This window comes from Epinephelus moara, chromosome 20 (assembly GCF_006386435.1).
Source record: "Epinephelus moara isolate mb chromosome 20, YSFRI_EMoa_1.0, whole genome shotgun sequence".
Lineage (NCBI taxonomy): Eukaryota > Metazoa > Chordata > Actinopteri > Perciformes > Serranidae > Epinephelus > Epinephelus moara.
The window spans coordinates 6094305-6112903 of NC_065525.1; the positions used below are offsets into that span (position 1 = coordinate 6094305).

At 40.0% G+C, this 18599-nt stretch overlaps 1 protein-coding gene across 2 annotated transcripts in view; it reads right to left on the minus strand.

The window, feature by feature from the left end:
- The window catches only part of bmal1a (basic helix-loop-helix ARNT like 1a), a 53258-nt gene that overhangs the window by 28320 nt on the left and 6339 nt on the right, over positions 1 to 18599 (minus strand). For both annotated transcript variants that reach the window (XM_050072231.1, XM_050072230.1), the window contains exons 2-6: positions 6573 to 6758; positions 4528 to 4591; positions 3774 to 3921; positions 2270 to 2290; positions 2025 to 2057 (exon numbers count right to left, since the gene is read on the minus strand). In XM_050072231.1, the coding sequence (XP_049928188.1) occupies positions 2025 to 2057; positions 2270 to 2290; positions 3774 to 3921; positions 4528 to 4573 (248 nt within the window). In that variant the 5' untranslated portion in view covers positions 4574 to 4591; positions 6573 to 6758. The remainder of the gene's footprint in view (positions 1 to 2024; positions 2058 to 2269; positions 2291 to 3773; positions 3922 to 4527; positions 4592 to 6572; positions 6759 to 18599) is intronic.

Sequence of the window (18599 nt, forward strand, 5' to 3'; positions counted from 1 at the left end):
ATTTCAATCATAATTGATTTGACCTTTAACTCATGAGTATTAATTAATAAAGCACACATTTACTCATAATGTTCCTACTATATGCTGCATTTATTTCATTCTGTTCAAGCTTTTAAATGTTTTTTTTAAATTTCCATTACAACAACATGTGGACTAAGCCAAGAGCATCTGATGCTCCATGTCCTATGTACCCCGCTGGTCTCAGATGGCAGTCCTAAATCACAAATAGGACATTTCCAGCAATGGTTTCCAACCTTTTTCCATATAGGACCCCTTTTCTATCATCGTGTAAGACCCCTGACTAAGTGACATATTTTATACCACAATAGCCATAATTAGAATTATAACATTATTACTTTAATTAATGTTGTTATAAGCTACTGTCATCACCGTCTGCACATCTCTCTGTCTCTGTCTCTGTTTCTCTTTCTGTCTCATTGTGTCATATGGATTACTGTTATTTTATCATGTTGATCTATTCTGTACGACATCTATTGCACGTCTGTCCGTCCTGGAAGAGGGATCCCTCCTCAGCTGCTCTTCCTGAGGTTCCTACCAGTTTTTGCCCCGTTAAAGGGTTTTTTTGGGGAGTTTTTCCTTATCCGCTGTGAGGGTCCAAAGGACAGAGGGATGTCGTATGCTGTAAAGCTCCCGAGGCTAATTGTAATTTGTGATATTGGGCTTTATAAATAAAATTGATTGCTTGATTTTATGGATATTTCTTATTATAATCAATGCATAACAACAACAGTGAATTTTAAGATTATTTCCTGTCAATATAGCATCAGAGCCCAGTTTTCCTGATATTTTTAGGAACTTTAACAAAAAAAAAAAAAAAAAAAAAAAAAAGAATTCTGTCCAAATCATACCTTTTTTAAGATTTTTCAAGTCATACATAGTTACTAGGTTTCTTTTCATGACAAATCCAGTACTTTCTTCTCTCTGATGCATTGATCTAATAGCTCTCTGGTTGTTCTAACTGCGTACTTTTCTAATGCAGGACGAGGCTGTTAAGCAAAGCGTGAAGGTTCTGTAAATACAGCTTGTGGTCAGGTCGTCAACGTGCCCTTATATTGTTGAAATTCTTTTACCAAGTTTTAAAGTTAATGCCTTGAAATCTAATCTAAACTTAAAAATTACAATTTAATTCAGTTTCCTTTAGAGGAATCAATTATTGCTGAGATAAAGGCCTACTGTGTACTTTTTTTCTAGTTTTCTTCCTACAAATGCATCATATGTGTACAAAAATAACATGAGAATCTGAGCTGGCACCACTGTATTATAAAAGTAACTGTGCCAAAATCCTCAAGCCATGAAAAAAAAAAATTGAACTTTCTCTGTAAATAAGCAAGTCATACCGATCATGACACTGAACAAAAAAAAAATGTAAATTAGAACTCATTGTATACAGCAAACAAGTAGATTGTCAACACGATTTTTTCTGCTTTGGTGGCAGACAGACAACTTGAACGTTTCAAGTACAACAGGCCTGGACCACATTTATCATGGTTTCTAAGAGAATATCTAAATTTGGAAAAACCTGTTAAAGTGAAAGTGTGTAAAGTTCTCCGAAATTACTTGTACATGCCACTTATAAACAAATCTGTTTGTACAAGTGGTTCTTCCATGATGCCTGTTACAGTTTCATACAGAAAGAAGAAAGTAGGTCCAATAACAACTGCTGACAGTGAGGTCTGTGGAAGGGAAAGAGCTGGTGCTGATGAAAAGTTTAAATGTCATTTTCCATTCTCCTTCATTATATTGGTATCGTCAGACATCTCAAGGGATGGATCTTGGACAAACAAACGCAAACTATCTACTTTGATAGATTAACACTAGAGGTAAGTGAGAAAAGACGTTTCAGATGATGATCAGGTAAAACCAACCCTTTAAGTAGGGTTAACCTGATTTAAAAGAGACACTGGAAAATGTCAGCGACACAGAGTAGGATAAAACTACAGCAAATACAACAGTACTGGGATTAAAGCCCCTGCTTCATCACTATGGTAACAATGGCCTCTTACCTTCCCAGTTTATCTTTGTCTGGGTCCATCTCACTAAGAAGGAGAGACAGGAGGTATTAGTTTCAACAGGAACATTCAAATAACCACAGCACTTGAGAAATGTTTCATAAGGGTTCACTGGGTTCCGCAGGTTTGTTTTTCTATTCAATATTTCATGGTGCAAAATCAATTGTGGGTCATTGATATTTCAGATCTTGATAAATTAAACTTTGTGCTACAACTATTAACATGGAGTTTGAACTTACTCAAATGAGAAGCCATCGATTCTGCAAAGAAAAACAAAATTATTAATCAATTTCTGTTATTCAGGTATTCGGAAATGTGAGTATTAACAATTCGTAAAAGGCAACTGAGTGACAATCTTTAAAGCCCAGTTCAGACCAAAGGTGAGACGAGCTGAAACAGGCAACTACTTGCAATGTGCTGTTCTGCAATGTTCTGAAAACCTGCTGGTTCACACCAATGCAACTGTGTGTCATCTCTAAGCAACAACTCTCTGTTCTTCCATTCTGATTTCCAGCTTTTCAGACTTATTTTGTGGCTGAATATAATTTGTAGCTTCTTAAAATGTGAAGGAGGATAGAGATACTGGCTGCGATACTGGCTACAGTTGCATTTGTAGTAGTGATGAAATGGTGAAAAACATGAGCATCAGATGAACTATATTCATAATAAATATGCCACAATAATATAACCATTTATCAGTCAATGAGAATGTATGTGTGTGTGTGTGTGTGTGTGTGTGTGTGTGTGTGTGTGTGTGTGTGTGTGTGTGTGTGTGTGTGTGTGAGGGGCATAAGCACAAACAGCGAGCAGCAGCAGCCACCCACCGTCCGATGCCGGCAATAGAGGGCTCTGCGAACACGCCATCTGCGGTCATTTTGACTTGACCGGCAACTTCACTACAAGCCCATTGGCTGTTGAAACAGGTGATGTGCTTTACGTTCTAAAACAAGCCGCTGCCGATTTGACCAGCTGTGCTGCAGGTGATGCCATCAGCAGGCTTGAGTCAAGCTCAGATGGGCCAGTTCACACCAGTGCAACTTTTCTCTGAAACATTCTAAAACGGTTACATCTCGTCATAAATCATTGGTCTGAACTGGGCTTGACAGCTCACGTATCTTTCTGTCTTTATTCCTTCCTCCCTTCTAATGGTGCTCTTCATTATCCTAACTTATGCCTCCAGCATCCTCTCTCCTCATCAGGAAATCATTCCCTCTCCATCATTATGGAAGATTTTCCAATCCCCTAAATGCACCTCGAGGAGACGAGGAGCAAGGAGAGAGAAGGCTTCTGGAGGAGTTTATCCAACACCTCAGTCTTTTATCTAGTGGTGTGACATATAAATGTCGCACCACCACATGAGGCACAGAACATCATAAGTAACTGATAAGACTGACACTATGAAACCAAGAAATTCTCATTAGGCAGCTCAGGCTCCTCTGTCCTCACGTCTCTTCCTCGCATCTCTCTCTCACATCCTCACTGTGAGAAACTAAGAGGCAAGAAAGAGACTTGGGCAAGGGAGGTGAGGAGACATGTTAGCGTACTGCAAAGTGCCCCTGGGGTTCTACTTTCCTCCTGTCTTTCTCTCCTCCCTGCCTTTTTTCCTCTATGCCATTTGTTGCCATGTATAATCTTTTTCCTCACTCTCCTTTCTTTGTTTCATCCTCATTCACTTATTTCCTCCCCTCCTTCCTTATCTCCATTTTTGTCTGTCCCTCTTTGTCTCCTCCCTGCTGTCCTTACTGGTAATCAGTAGTGCTGCCCTTCCTCTTGCGGGTGTAGTCCATGCCAGGCGTGCTGATGGAGCTGGAGATGAGGTCGGTGGAGCTGGGGGACATGAAGTCAGTCATTGTCGACGAGATGTCCATCCTTTGGTCTGCCATCAGGTCATCTGCAGAGCAAAGACAAAAACTTCTATGATTCAGCCTAACCCTTCCTAACTATCTTTTCTCAATGCAGCAGGTAAGAAATGGTGGTCTGTAAAACTCACAGTTGTTTAATTACTTTTAAGAGTGGAAATAAAATACAGGTCTGTGTGATATTGTTAGTAAACATGCTCTCTCTACTTTGGTTTTAACTGTCTCACAACATAAGGACTGCAGGCTCGTACATCAACAGATGAGGCAAACTCACAAACACAGTGCAGTACAGACTGTTTCCATGGACATTAATTAAAGCACAAGTCAACAGAAGCAAATGTAAATTACACAGACAGGACAGTCACTCTAGTAATAAGTGCATGTTCAAATATGTAAATAAACCGCCGACTAATAACCAAGGCATGTAAAGGATTAGTCACATTATCTTTATGGACTACAGAACTTGCTAACAGAAATCCCTATAAAAGTGAAAAGGTCGAGATCAAAGTGGATTCCGGTAAATATCTGCAGTCAGGCAGGTTTCAGTGACGCATATTCCCAAGGAGGGGTCAAGACATGTGCTGCTGTAACAGGGAGTGTCCCTGTTTAAAGGCACAAGATTATGAAGTCACACTCACCACAGATGTTCATCACAGCCTCTGTGTTAAAATCATCTCCTTCCATCCACTCTTGAGCCCTCAACTGTGAACACAAAACATCACGTTTGCAATTACGCTTCAGTCCCAGCAACAGAGGAGTCATTCTGAAACTGTGCAAAAACTCTGAAAAATCATTACACAGACACACAGTAAGAGTTGCCTGGACACAGGCGGAAAACATTGTGGCATCTAGGTCAAATGTAGAGGCAGAATGAACAGGAAATCACTATTGTCTTAGTAACTGCACATATAGAAACAGTGTGTCACAGTTACTTTCTATGGAGATTTAGGTCATACCATATCAGTTACAAGGAGACACAAATCTAAGTAATAGTGACGTGTCAGGTGTGTTCCAATTCCCTCATTTCAACCCAGAAAAAGTATCTGAATTAACTTGAGGTATTTTCTCAGCTGAATCAGACCAAGTTTTATGCAGATTAACTACTTTAAGATATACTATACAGGATTTTCCTGAAAGTCAAGTTTTTCTTCGTTTATATCCATGTCTGTGAAAACATGGATGCTTTATACACATGTTTTGCCTGGCAGGAAAGAGGATCTATGCAATCAGCACAGTTTCAGGATTCGTGTCACCAATTCAGTATCTGAAAAAATGTCTCCCCTTCCCTTCTTGAGTTATGACACCAAAAAAAAATGCAAATATAGCAAGATGACAAGTGGACAAAGCTTGCTCCAAAACAAGAGTGAATCTCGATTTGGCTTTCACTTTCACTCACAATACTGTTTACAAACAGGAGCTGGCAATTCCTGCACAGTATACCTTTCACAGATAATGACAGCAACTCAAGACACTAGCCCCTTTCACACTGCCTCTTCAAGGTGGAAATATCACGCTGTAATGCTGCTTCTCTGTTCTGTATGAAAGGTCAAATTGCGGGCCTCGGAGGTAGTAACAGCACTGAAACGACAGCTGTATAAAATGGACAGCCGGCAGAACAGATTCATGGGCGGCACAGATGTGACGTTTTGAAGACATTGTATGCGTACCACTGCCACAGATTTAAAAAGCAGCAAGTATTAGGGCTCTAAACAGTACACTAAAATATGTTTCTATAAATATTTGAGGCGAATTACAGTTGCTACTAGAGGCAGTAGGAGAACAGGAAGAAAATCATTTTTCAGACTATCTGCCTAATACACTTTTTTCAGAATATAGTGATAGTTTCAAACAATATGACTGTTTTCTTTTTTGTTTGTTTGTTTGTTTGTTTTCATAAAACTTACCAACTGTATCTTTAACTTGTACATGCAAACATAACTAAAGAGGTGTGATTGGTGTATTAAAACAATGTATAACAAGTTAATTTAGCAAAATCAATCACTACCCACCACAAATTTGCTTAAATTGCCTATATATTTCGATTAACCCTGTGGTTACTGCAGCAGATATTGATCTAATGGTGTAATCTCAACAGATGGTTGATTTGACAAATGTTCAAATGTCAGCATAGAGCTCCCAACTTGCAAGTGTTAGCCGATAGTAGCCAGCAGCAAAGATTTACAACAATGAATTTCATGGCTTGTCATACTCGGATATATGGATGTATAATGGAGATGGAAATGTACTTACAAAGTCCCTAGTGGGCACTGGGCATTACTTTGAAAACTAACTAACTCTGCAGTTCAATCTAGCAGTCACCATGTTATTTCCTTCTCAATCCTCTGTCCCTTGTGAGCAAAAAACTGATGTGCATTTTCACACACACTGGCAGTTTAGTGATGTTTTTTTTTGTTACTCCAGGAGGTAAATGGCCATTATTAGCTTTCAGGAGAGGCTAGCTGTCATTATATGACCCAATAACTTAGTAAAGTGGGCGCAGACTGCAGGATAATCAAGTACCATAAATCTCTGTATTTTCTGTTCATGCATTCAACTCTGGCAGTTCTATTATGAGTCAGACTGATGCATAAGATCAGTAGGCAGCCTTCCTTAGTTCAAATACACCCCACTGAAATATGAGTGGGAACTGCCTGCACACAGAGCAGAGAGCTGTTTCACTTACCTGGATAGGAAACTGTAACAGGCCTCCTGGACGGGCCGGGTATCGTCTGGATCAGTCTGGTCTGCTCCGTTCTGATCTGGTCTCAGTCTGGTTTGATTCAGTCTGACCTAGTTTCATCCGGTTTGATGTGGTCAGTCTGCCCCGATATGTTCTGATCCTTAAGCAGCTGGTGCAAACTGTCTACACCTAGAGAGAGATGATGAGAAAAGTCAGGCAAATGCAAATCTGATTTTCCACAAATCTAAAAATGTCAAATCAATTACCTCATAAATTCTAAACAAGACCACATATGTATGAAACATCACAAAACTTGATTAAAATTAAAATGTAGACCACAAAAAACAAGAGAAGTCCTCATGTTCACGGTTGCAAACCTGAAAAATGGCAGAACTGAATCTGGGCTAATTGATGATTATTAATGCACAGATAAAAGCTAAAAGATTTTCTTTATTCTCCATTGTATGCAAACCTTAATTTGAATGGTAGCTGCTCTTCGTTGTAAACACCTCAGAGGGTACTGACAATTTCCTCATTAGGACGAACTCACCCTGCCATTTATAAATGCTAGAATGTATAGTTTTAAATGACCTCATAATCTTAACTCCAACAGCACCTCAGTTACTGCAGTCACTGCAGTCACTGCTGACAGCTCAGGTAGTTCTGACAACAGTAACAGTAAGGGCCATAATATGGCCTTGCTGTGGCTGCCAAGCTTTCCATTTTCACAAAGCACATACACAGGCTCAAAATTCATTACAATTTCTGATTCTCATTTATAGCCAATGATCACTGATTTTGTCAGCGACAATGACAACTGACAGAACTGATCAGCTCTAACGAGCTAATTAAGCTAATGTTAGCTCCATGAGTTGGTTGAAAATGCTGTCTCCAGCTTAGTTTGTTGTTTCCAACTGATTAGTATAAAATAGGGATGCACCAATTCTGAAATTCTGGGCCAATATCTATACTAATATTTAAAATCACAATTTGACTGATAGCCAATATTGATGTTTTTATATTTCTGTTTTTTAAAATGTTGTTGTTATTGTTATTTATTCACCCTTTTGTACCAAGGAAACAAAGAAATCTACTAGTGCTGCACGATTTGGTAAAAATGTGCGATTGTGATTATGGTGGACAATATCGCGATTTGCGATTACAATATAATTACAATAAAATGTAATAAATAAATGGTATCATGAGTCTTTTTGCTTGATTCAGTGTTTCCCCTACATTATATTAGGGGGGCACTGACCTGACATAGTTATTGTTATGGACAGACAGTGTGTCAATGACCATCAACAGACTGAGCACAGTCAAACACGCTGCTCACACAGCAGCGCAGCACGGAACTGTACACACAGCGGAGCGAGCCTGTGTTGCGTTCAGGCGTTGTCACGTAAATGACAAATTCCAGCACGCCATAGCACAACACAGCAGCATGTCAAGTGGGCCGAACCCGAGCAAAATTGCTCAATTTTTCATTTGTTATGGAGTCCATGATTTCCCTGTGACACTTACAAATGTTTGCTTAACTGTGCTTGGATGTTGTTTTATGAGGCTCTGGCGGCTTTCAGTTGTCTCTTTGTCTTTAACGTTACACGGCTCGGCTTTCTCTCGCATGCACTCTTCCTACTTTTCCCTGTGCTGTCTCAAGTGCTGATATAGATTGGTCGTGTTGCCGCGGGACGTGGCGACTTTAACTTTTACACTTACACAGCACGTCTTTCTGTTCAACGTCGCCGTACCTGAATCCAAAGTATCGCCATGTAACAGACGTTTTTTTCGCCACCAACTCAGCCTGTTCATGGTCGAGCTCATGCTCTTCTTCAGCGTCTGTGTTGGTCACTGCTGCACGCCGGCTGCACGCACCAGGATAGCTTGTGGGCGTGATGTCAACAAACTCTACACACTACAGGAGAGGTAGTCACGTTCACAGGCGCACACGTTAACATTTATTTAGCCTACATTAAATCGCAAATCGCAGCCTTTTATGCGGTTATGTAATCGCACACCCTGACATCGCGATTGCGATTAGATTAATCGTGCAGCACTAAAATCTACACTATGAAACTAACTGAACTGTTATTAAGTAATTCAGCCCTTCATTACACTACTCTGAATAAGCACAAATTCAATCATACAAATTTATTAAACAACCTTTAACATTTTAAAAAAATGTCTTTTTAACTGCTTAAAAAGTATTTTTACTATATCGTAACTGCCTCTGTAGTATCTATTTTATGTAAAAACATCAATAAATTTCTCCTTCAAACAGCTGTATTTATTCAAGTTTCTCACCAAAAACTACATTAACAAGATTACGTGAAAATATCATGAGAAAAATAAATTTTGCCTTCACCAGCTACTAATTTTTACTGACTAGGACTTAAAAACATCATAACGCAACTCAAGTCAACCTCTGTTAGTTTCGGCCACCAGCTGCTAACAGCTAATGTTAACTAGCTCTCCTCCTGCTGATTTTAACACGTATTCGTTGTTCATGAAGTACATTATCAGAGAAAAATAGGGTGTGTCCTCTGACACGTCGATAGTGAGTAAGCTGCATCCTTTTATTGCGAAGACATCCTGGGGAAGACCTCTGTTCGTCTCAAACACGTTGTCTATTGTCCCCGTTACGCATGCTGCTACTATCCATCTTGTCACACAACAGTGAGATCACAGAGCCCATTTACCAGACTGTCATTGTATTCTACTTGTACCTGCTCATTAATTTAAGTTTGTGCTTGTTAATATTGAGCACTGCTTTTTAGCCTGCTCAAAATTGATGTGACACAACACAAAAACATTGGCCACTGCCATTGGTAAATCATCTTATTTGCAGAGGTCAGTGGAAGTCAACACGGTGCAAATCAACCGATACCAATATTTAGCTCATACATCGGTGCATTCCTAGTTTTAAATCTCGCAAAACAGCTCTTAAACATATATGTGATGCCTGTAAATACATAATATTATGCTAGAAGACTGAGTCTACAGTTAATGATGTCATAACCCTGTTTGGCTGCTAAGCTTAACTACTTGTTGGTATTTTAAAACAATATATTTTCACTATCACACTTAGAACAGAAAGGATGGGGATGAGGAGTAACTGATGTGTTTGGCCAACCTAATGCTTTCCCAGCTAACACTGTCTGGAGTCACTCGATTGTAAACTTCCCTAAACAATTATTAGTTTCTTCCCCAATTAGAGTTAATGATTGATAACAAAAAAAATGTGGGGCATGAACATTTTTTGACTACTGGAGGAGGGCATGACAGGAAAAGTTTAAGAGCCACTGGCCTAAACTCTGGCAGCATCTAAACCAGCTTTCACACAGTGGGGAAATACTCCACAGTGGATGTGCTACTCTTAAAGGGGGCCTTTTAGACACAACCTATAACCCCACACACTAGTGTAGTTGTTAACTAATGATGTGCTTCTGGGCCTTGAAATTAAAGTTAGGTTTCTGCTGTAGGTACTTTGATAGTTAGTAGGGAAGGGTCACGATTTTCGAATTTCGAATAGTAGTTTTATTTTTGAAAAATCGATTTTTTAATGCGACTATTACTATTCGCCGTCTTATTTCCCCCCCTTTATTTGACATGCAATTCAGCTCCTAACCGCACGAGGGCAGTCTAGGATTGCTACAGCGGTGTGAGATGGGCTACCAGCTAGTTTGATGCTCTTCTACAAACAGGAGAAAGATGCAGAGACTACTACTCTGTGAGGAATGTCCGCAGTCATTCGGGCTTTCATAGTCGAGCGCACTTCCGCGTTGTAGTTTCCTGTAAAAATGTCTGTGAAAAATCCCCGCGATGTGAAAAATACATGCCGAGCAGACCAGTGTGCGCGCACAGGGCTTGCGGACGTCCGCTTTGAGTCCGCGCGGGGGGGGGGTTATTTGAAAAATTGTCGAATAGTTGCCATGATTTTCGAATAGTGTTTTTGCTTGTGTTGCCCATCCCTAATAGTTAGCCAGATATGCTGTTGTGTTGTATGTTTGCAGCTTAGAGCAGGTAAACATATTGTTTAATCCAATTCTTACTGTTTAACTCTTGTGTTTTTTATAGGGGTGTAAAGATTCATCGATTACATCGATGCATCGATTTATTTTCCTACAATCCAACTGCATCGATAGAGCCTTGGCAAGTTGTCCCTCACTGATGACGATATCGCTGTGAAATCGATTTACAAGGTCAAAAATCGATTATATCGATTACTAAGCATTTGCGCGTTGTATTTAAGCACGACAACGTTATATACATGTATTTTTATCACTTCTAATCGTAAAGTTGCTATACATGTATTTTTATCACTTCTAATCGTAAAGTTGCTCGATTCGCTTTACTCTCCCTGAGTGTGACGTCATCGGCATGTGCCGGTAGTGCCGACTCAAAACAAAACGAAGCATGGCTAACAGCAAAGAGGAGGCGGACGAGCTGGAGATTTTCAAGCCGAATTTGAAGTCGAGTGTTTGGAAACACTTTGGTTTCTGCAAAAAAGGAGGTGTTCTGGACAAGTCGGTGGCTGTCTGTCGAATGTGTACTGACTGAGTAAAATGACAGAGAAGAAGCAGGGAAAACTACTGTGTACTGACTGAGTAAAATGACAGAGAAGAAGCAGGGAAAACTACTGTCGATTCAACCTGATAGGTTGCACTTTATTTTTGTGTATTATTGTACTCCTCTTATACTGACTGAAAATCACAAGAGAAGTAGCAGGGAAACCTACTGTTCAGTTGTAATTTAGCCTGGAGTTAATGTTGATCACACTTTTTTTGTCTTTTGATCAGCAGGTTCTGAACTTGTGATAATTATAGTATTTAATAAAAGATGAATGTTTTTGCCATTAATCGTTGTGTTTACTTATTTATATCCAAAATTAATTAATCCCTGATTCTCTTTCAAGAAAAAACTCCCCTGCACTGTCCACAGTATTCAGGTATGTATTTCACAGTCACACTGGTTCAGTTTTTGGCAAAACAAAAAAAGTTACTGAATCGATTTCTAGCCCTTGAATCGAATCGAATTGTATCGTTCTAGATGAGCCAAATATCGTTCTTGAATCGAATCGGAACCATGGAAAATGATATGAATTGAATCGTTGTAAAAATGAATCGTTACACCCCTAGTTTTTTATCTTTAAAAGGCTAACAGAAGACACACTTGAATGCTGAATATCGCTCCTACCGTACCACAGCCCCACATATACTACCTTACCATGGTGAGAAATTAGAATTTGACAGCAGCTTTGTCTAATTATGGTTGCAAAACTATGATTGAACTATGATTTGAGTTTGGGAAACAATCAATCAATTAGACAGATGGTCAATTCTGTGGCACTTACACTTCACTGTTGTGTCAATTCTGGTGTGAATTTTGGGTTAGTCAAGTAGGAGTCATACTTGCCTTGATTCTAATTTTACATGAAAACATGACAGGTTGTTTGGGGGTATTATTGGGGGTCTGCAGATGACATCTAAAAGTAGTAGGAGTAGTACACAATAAGCAGCCATAGTTATCAGGTGCATGCACCAATTTGCTAGTTGGACAAACCAGAGGCAACCTAATCGATTAAAAACAATCTGAAATACAAGTACACAATCTCACATTCTTAAAATTGTCCGACTGAACATTGTTTATTAAGAAAATAAAAGCCAGTCTGTAACTGTGGCTGAATCCTGTAAGAAAGCTTGGAAAAAAACGCTTTGGTGGGTCATCTAAATGTTTAATGTACAGTACACACAAATGCAAACCTCAAGAGGCCCTGTTGAAGTGGCAGGCAGCGGAGTTCTAGGTCAGGACAGGCTTGGTGAGCCAAGCTGGGACAAAGCTCTGGGCTAGAGGGGGAAAACCACTATGTCATGATTGAACACTGAAAGGAACTGGTGCTGGAGTGGAAACTGGGTCAGCCAGTCTCTATGGTCTCAAAACCAGCCAGCCTCAATTTCCATCCACCACCTACTTCTACTTCGTCAGTGAGTCAGCAAGCCATTCAGCTTTGTTTCCCTGTTCTACACTTTACACCCACTCAGACAGTCAGGAAGCAGCCAGCAAGCCTGCTCATGAACCGAAGAAACATCCGGGCAGCAAACCAGCTGCCCAGTCACCAAAATCACAAATACTTCCACTCTGACCAGTCTTGGAAATAGTTTTGGAAAGGTGAGACAAGATTTTAGTGATATTAGTTCGAATAGCAGAACATATCAACATTTTGGGAATGAGGGAATAATGTTGTGAAATCTAGAGAAGTTCCAATACTATACCAATACCATACTACTAACCCATTTCTGTGTCAAGAAGCCAAATAAAATGAATAAAAATGGAATAACAACTTTTATATCTTACTACACAGATGTGTCTTGGGATGGTCACTTTAAAAGGTCACTTTACATTGTGAAGTTTTGAGGGAGTGTGTCATTGGCATGCTGACTGCAGGAATGTCCATATGAGCTGTTGCCTGTGAACTGAATGTTCATTTCACTACCATAAAACATCTCCTATGTCTTTTTTTGGCAGTACACCCAACCACAGAACACGTGTAGCCACACCAGCTCAGGACCTCCACATCCAGCGTCTTAACCTATATATCGTCTGAGAACAGCCACAAACAGCTGATGCAACAACTGGTTTGCGCAACCAAAGAAATTCTGCAAAAACTGTCTCAGTTTTCCTCTCCAGATTCTTGACCTGACAGCAGTTTGTTGTCGTAACCAGCTTCAGTGGGCAGCTGCTCACCGTCAGTGGCGTCTGCCACTTTGGATTAGTCTTGTCTTCACAGATGAATCCTGGTTTACACTGTACTGGGAAGATAGCAGACGGCTTGTATGGTGTCATGTGGGTGAGCGGTTTTGTAATGCCAATAGCCATCCACAATTTTGCTACCATTTATCGCGAAACTGGTAACCATCTTGACCCTATATCACATTCGGAGAAGCCAATGCATCCTAGTTACAATCTAATTCATGTTTTAGTGTTATGCCGTTTATGGACACAGCCAGAGATTGACACAGAAAGCAGCCAAAGGAGATTATCTCGAGAGCAAGATAAAGAGAACAAACTACGACATGTGTTTGCATCACACTGCAAGAACTCTTGTCCATCAGTGTTCCTCCTAACAAGGTCACTGTAAAATGCATTTGAAATGTAAAATGATACTTGTGTACCGGGTAGGCAGGGTTGGGAATCACAAGGCAACACACAATACAACACAATCAGCAGATTTTGCCCATAGCACCAGTATCACAGTACAAGCAATTTTGCAATATGCAAGGTCATCTGTAAAACATCCTGATATCCGAGTAACTTTAAAGGTGCTTTCAGACAGCAAGCAGTTACTGCAGATGCTTTCATGGTGTCCAATAGAAACATAGCGGCAGCCATGCAGCAAGGAGAGAGAGGCCAATTGTGGCTCTTGTGAATGCGCACAGCTCTTTGCTGTTGCATTCAAAGTTTATGAAGGTTTGCTCTGTAACCAGGCAACCACAGAAACTACAGCAAAGTAAGCAACACGGGCTGATTTTACTGGCATCTTCTTCAACAGAGAACAGACGGATCAATTAAGAGAAACAGTATTAGAGCCACATCAGCTACAAAGTTTGATGATCTGGTCTGAGACAATAAACTTTAATGATACTAAGCTAAACTTGCTACATCATGTCATTTTGCTGATAATTTTCTCTACTCTAAACCCCAATCTGCTCTGTTTAGCTGTATGATGAGATTATAGTCTGTGATTAGTGAATAGGACACACAGACACACACACACACACACACACACACAGACACTAGGGTTGTCAACGAATATTCTAAATTCGAATTTAAATCCGAATTTGAAAAAAAAAAAAAATGGACCTTCGAATGTGAAAATTGATATTCGATTGTGGAGAAAAAAAAAAAACACCACCGCAGCTGTCCTCTTTGCGAGTGGGCGTCGGCCTGGGCTGCTGCACTGAACACACTGCATGACGGGTCGGGGGGGTGTCCGCGGTCCTTTATAACGTAATGTTATAGATAATTGTTTTACGTGTTTTAATGTGTAGGTATGTAAATGTTTTAGGGATGCACCGGAATGAAAATTTGTGGCCGAAGCCGAATAATATTAAACGCTTGGCCGAATACCGAGTACCGAATATCGTTGTTTAGTTTTTCATTAGTTTTTGCAGATGAACCCCCTCCAGATTAGTGTTGTCACGGTACCAAAATTGGGACCCACTGTACGATACCAATGAAAATATCATGGTTCTGAGTAGTATCACGATACCACAGCAAAAATGAGGCAGATGTGCCTTTTGTCATTTATAAAAAGATAAATCACTTTTCTATAATACATCAATGATATTTCAATGGAATAAATTACTTATTGACTTATTCATACTTCAAAAACAGCATCAATAAGTGATTAACATAGGGGGGATCAAAATAAAATAAATAAATAAAATAATTATCAACCAGCCACCCTCCTCCCCTTCATAAGTAAAGAACAGTCCCTAAAGTGCGGTGAGGTTTGTGGGCCGTGAACGGCTCGTTTCTCCTCTGACACATCACATACCTGTATTCGGCTGGCTCGGCTGTTCAGGTACTTCTGGGCAGTCCACACGCCAAGAAGAGGATATTATTGGAGCCGACTTCTCCGTCGCCGGTAAGCCGATGGCCGTCGTATTTGACAGGAATACATTACTGTCTGTGTCTGTGACCCCCGTTCAACCCACAACTGGTGGGATTCGCCTCTCGTTTCTGCTGCCCGTTGAAATCTGTACTCGCACAGCGTGCTGAATGATTTAAGCCTATTTTGCTCGCTCAAAACTATTTTTAGTCACAAATGCGAGTGCGGTGACGGGCGGATCGCCACAGTGCCGACATTTTATTCCACCCGTCACGGCACGCTGTTTGATTGCGTTATCAAAACACGGCGCTATTATTCGGCCTTGCTTTTAACTTATTCCACCGAATACCGAATGTGTGTTTTTTTGCAATATTCGGCCGAATATATTCGGTTACCGAATATATTCGGTGCATCCCTAAAATGTTTTCAAAGACGTTTATGTTTCCTTGTATTAATACATATACAAGTATGTTTCCTTGTATTAATACATATACAAGTATGTTTCCTTGTATTAGTTTGCCCTCTTGTGGACATAATGCGGAAAAAAAAAAAAATTCAAATGGTTCGAACCTATGAGTTATTTTTAGAAGGAATATTCCAACGTCATTTTTGAGCACAGACGCACACAGACGCGCGTGCACACACACACACACACACACACACACACTAGAGCACAGCGCTCGGGCCGCATTTTCCTGACCAAATCCAACCCGAATCCGAGACAATTAGAACTAATTTTTAAGTCTGAACCGGTCTCAAGCCCGACGCAGTTTGTTACCTGACATAGTTATTATTATGGACAGTGTGCAAATGACCATCAAAAGGCTGCTGTGGGACGTCGGTGGCTTAGTGGTAGAGCAGGCAGCCCATATACAAGGTTGTTGCCGCAGCGGCCCGGGTTCGACTCCAGCCTGTGGCCCTTTGCTGCATGTCATTCCCTCTCTCTCTCTCTCTCTCCCCCCTTCACACTCAACTATCCTATCAATTAAAAACAAATGCCCAAAAAAATATCTTAAAAAAAAAACAAAACGTTGCTGTTACGCACAAACACGCCGCTCACACAGCAGCACAGCACGGCACTGTACACACACTCAATTGGAGCGGAGCTTGTGTTGCGTTCAGGCATTGTCACGTAAATAACAAATTCCAGCACTTGAATAGGCCATAGCACAAAACAGCAGCATGTCAAGTGGGCTGAAACCGAACTTGATCCCAAAATGAGGCGACAACGGGACAACAGCACATTAGATGCAAGCTTGACTCACACACACAAGTTTGTTCTAGACCCCAAAATAGATAGCATCTTTTTAGTGGGTAAAAATGTATATAATGTCTGTAGGTATGATACATATAGATACATCTTGGGTAGTGTTATGGATAATACTAAATACATCTTTCCATTGAATCATTATATTAATAGAGTCTTCCCACTTATTCAAGGTATTAATTGGATTATAATTATGTTGTCCGTAACTATGTTATATATGTATGTATGTATATATATATATATGTATGTATATATATGTATAAATATATATATTTTTTATTATCATTATTATTTATTTCCATTCATCCATGATTGGTCTCTAGTCTAGTATATGGGCAGCATACTAATTGTTGTCTTGGTTTATTTAGCTATAACCTTTTTCCAAACATTAAATATTGATTAAATAATAATCCCCTCCTCTCCTCTATTCACTCCACAAGCCAGTCAAGTAGGTGAACTACGAATAATACAAGGGGCAGGTGATCGCGGAAGATTTCAAAAACAGTGTGCGGAAAATGGCAGAGGGAGAGCAAGAGAGGTTGGTCTGTGTGTGTGTGTGTGTGTGTGTGTGTGTGTGTGTGTGTGCGAACTCCACCGCGTCCGATGTTACAGGATGCGACACAATGTGACAGTCTGACGCTTGCTTGCTGTAAGGACCTATCTCACCCTTCTCACCTTGGCAGCATGTGAAAACAAAATGCTTTTGTCATGTCTCATGAACAACAGAAACACTATACACTATCTTATGTTCAATGTGCTAACATTATTCTCTAACCTTACAATATCACAAATAGTAGAAAGCAGTGCACCCCCACCGGTCACCGGGAGGTGATGTGAGAATGAAAATTTAAGTTGACAAGGTAGGATTATTCACACACACACACACACACACACACACACACACACACACACACACACACACACACACACAATAAATCAAACCTGTCAAACAACTGTGAAATACACTGCATGCTCAACATTATTACGTTGAGAGCTACAACAAAGAGAGAAAGTGCGAACTGAATCCTAGTGGGTCACATAATTCCAATGAAATACATGGAGTTCAAAAGAGTTTCTCCTAATAGTTTTTCACTTTAGCAACACATCTCTGTGCCATTATCACACAGGATGTGTCCGATCTGCCCAGTCAAAGCACATGGCCAATAATAATGGCTCTGGCCACCTCCTAGCAGGTATTAAATACACCAATATCTTGCCCTGTATGGCTTGGCTCCTTGGTTATGATTATTTATTACTGCCAGTGTCATTCAGGCCTATTGGAAGGCATGTTGAGCTGCTTTCCTGGATGAATATTCTGGATTCACTGCTTTTATCATGTTGTGTTTTTAATGTTTAAACTGAATACAGTTGCTTTAGACAACTGGGGAGCAGGGCAGGGCCACAACAGAGGTCTAAAAGTACAGAAGAGATTATTTTGGCGTGGATGTGTATCTTCTGGTGTGGTGATGATGTTGTAACGCTTCTTCAGCAGCAGATTATTCTTTACAGACAATTAAAATAATCACCAAAATTGTTTGTTAAAACTAGGAATTTTAATGATCATCTTTAGAGTTCAACCCAGTTATCAGTTTGGTGTATTACTTGGCGCCGTTTTACAAACTCATTGTCAGTGGAACTTGGCTCCAATAGTGGCTAGGGATGCGCACGATTAGATGGCACGAGAAATATTAGTCGGTTAAACCTTTAGTGTTTTATTCATGTACAGGGTTCAACACTAAGGTTTTTTTTCACTTGCCCGGTTGGGCAAGTTGGTCAGAGATCTACTTGCCCAAAGTCAGTTTTTACTTGCCCTATAAAAATTGTTTAATTTAAGCGGCTATCAAATAACAAAAACTGCAGTTATTTTTATGTTATGTAATCTTTATTCACACTGTATTTATTAATTAAAACAACATATGTCATGTATTGTAGCTTAATTCCTACACAAATATGACAGTGTCAGGGTTTAAAGTGAAAAATTTGTCAATCGTACTCCGTCTATAATTTTGCGCCCTACTTGAGCCATGCCCACCTCTATTTATTTTTCACCCCTCTCTCCAGTTCTGCTGTGTTAACACCGGGTTTAATATATTTTGCTTCCATCTCTCTGCCCTGCTCTACTCTACTTCAACGCTACTTAGCTCTCTCTCTA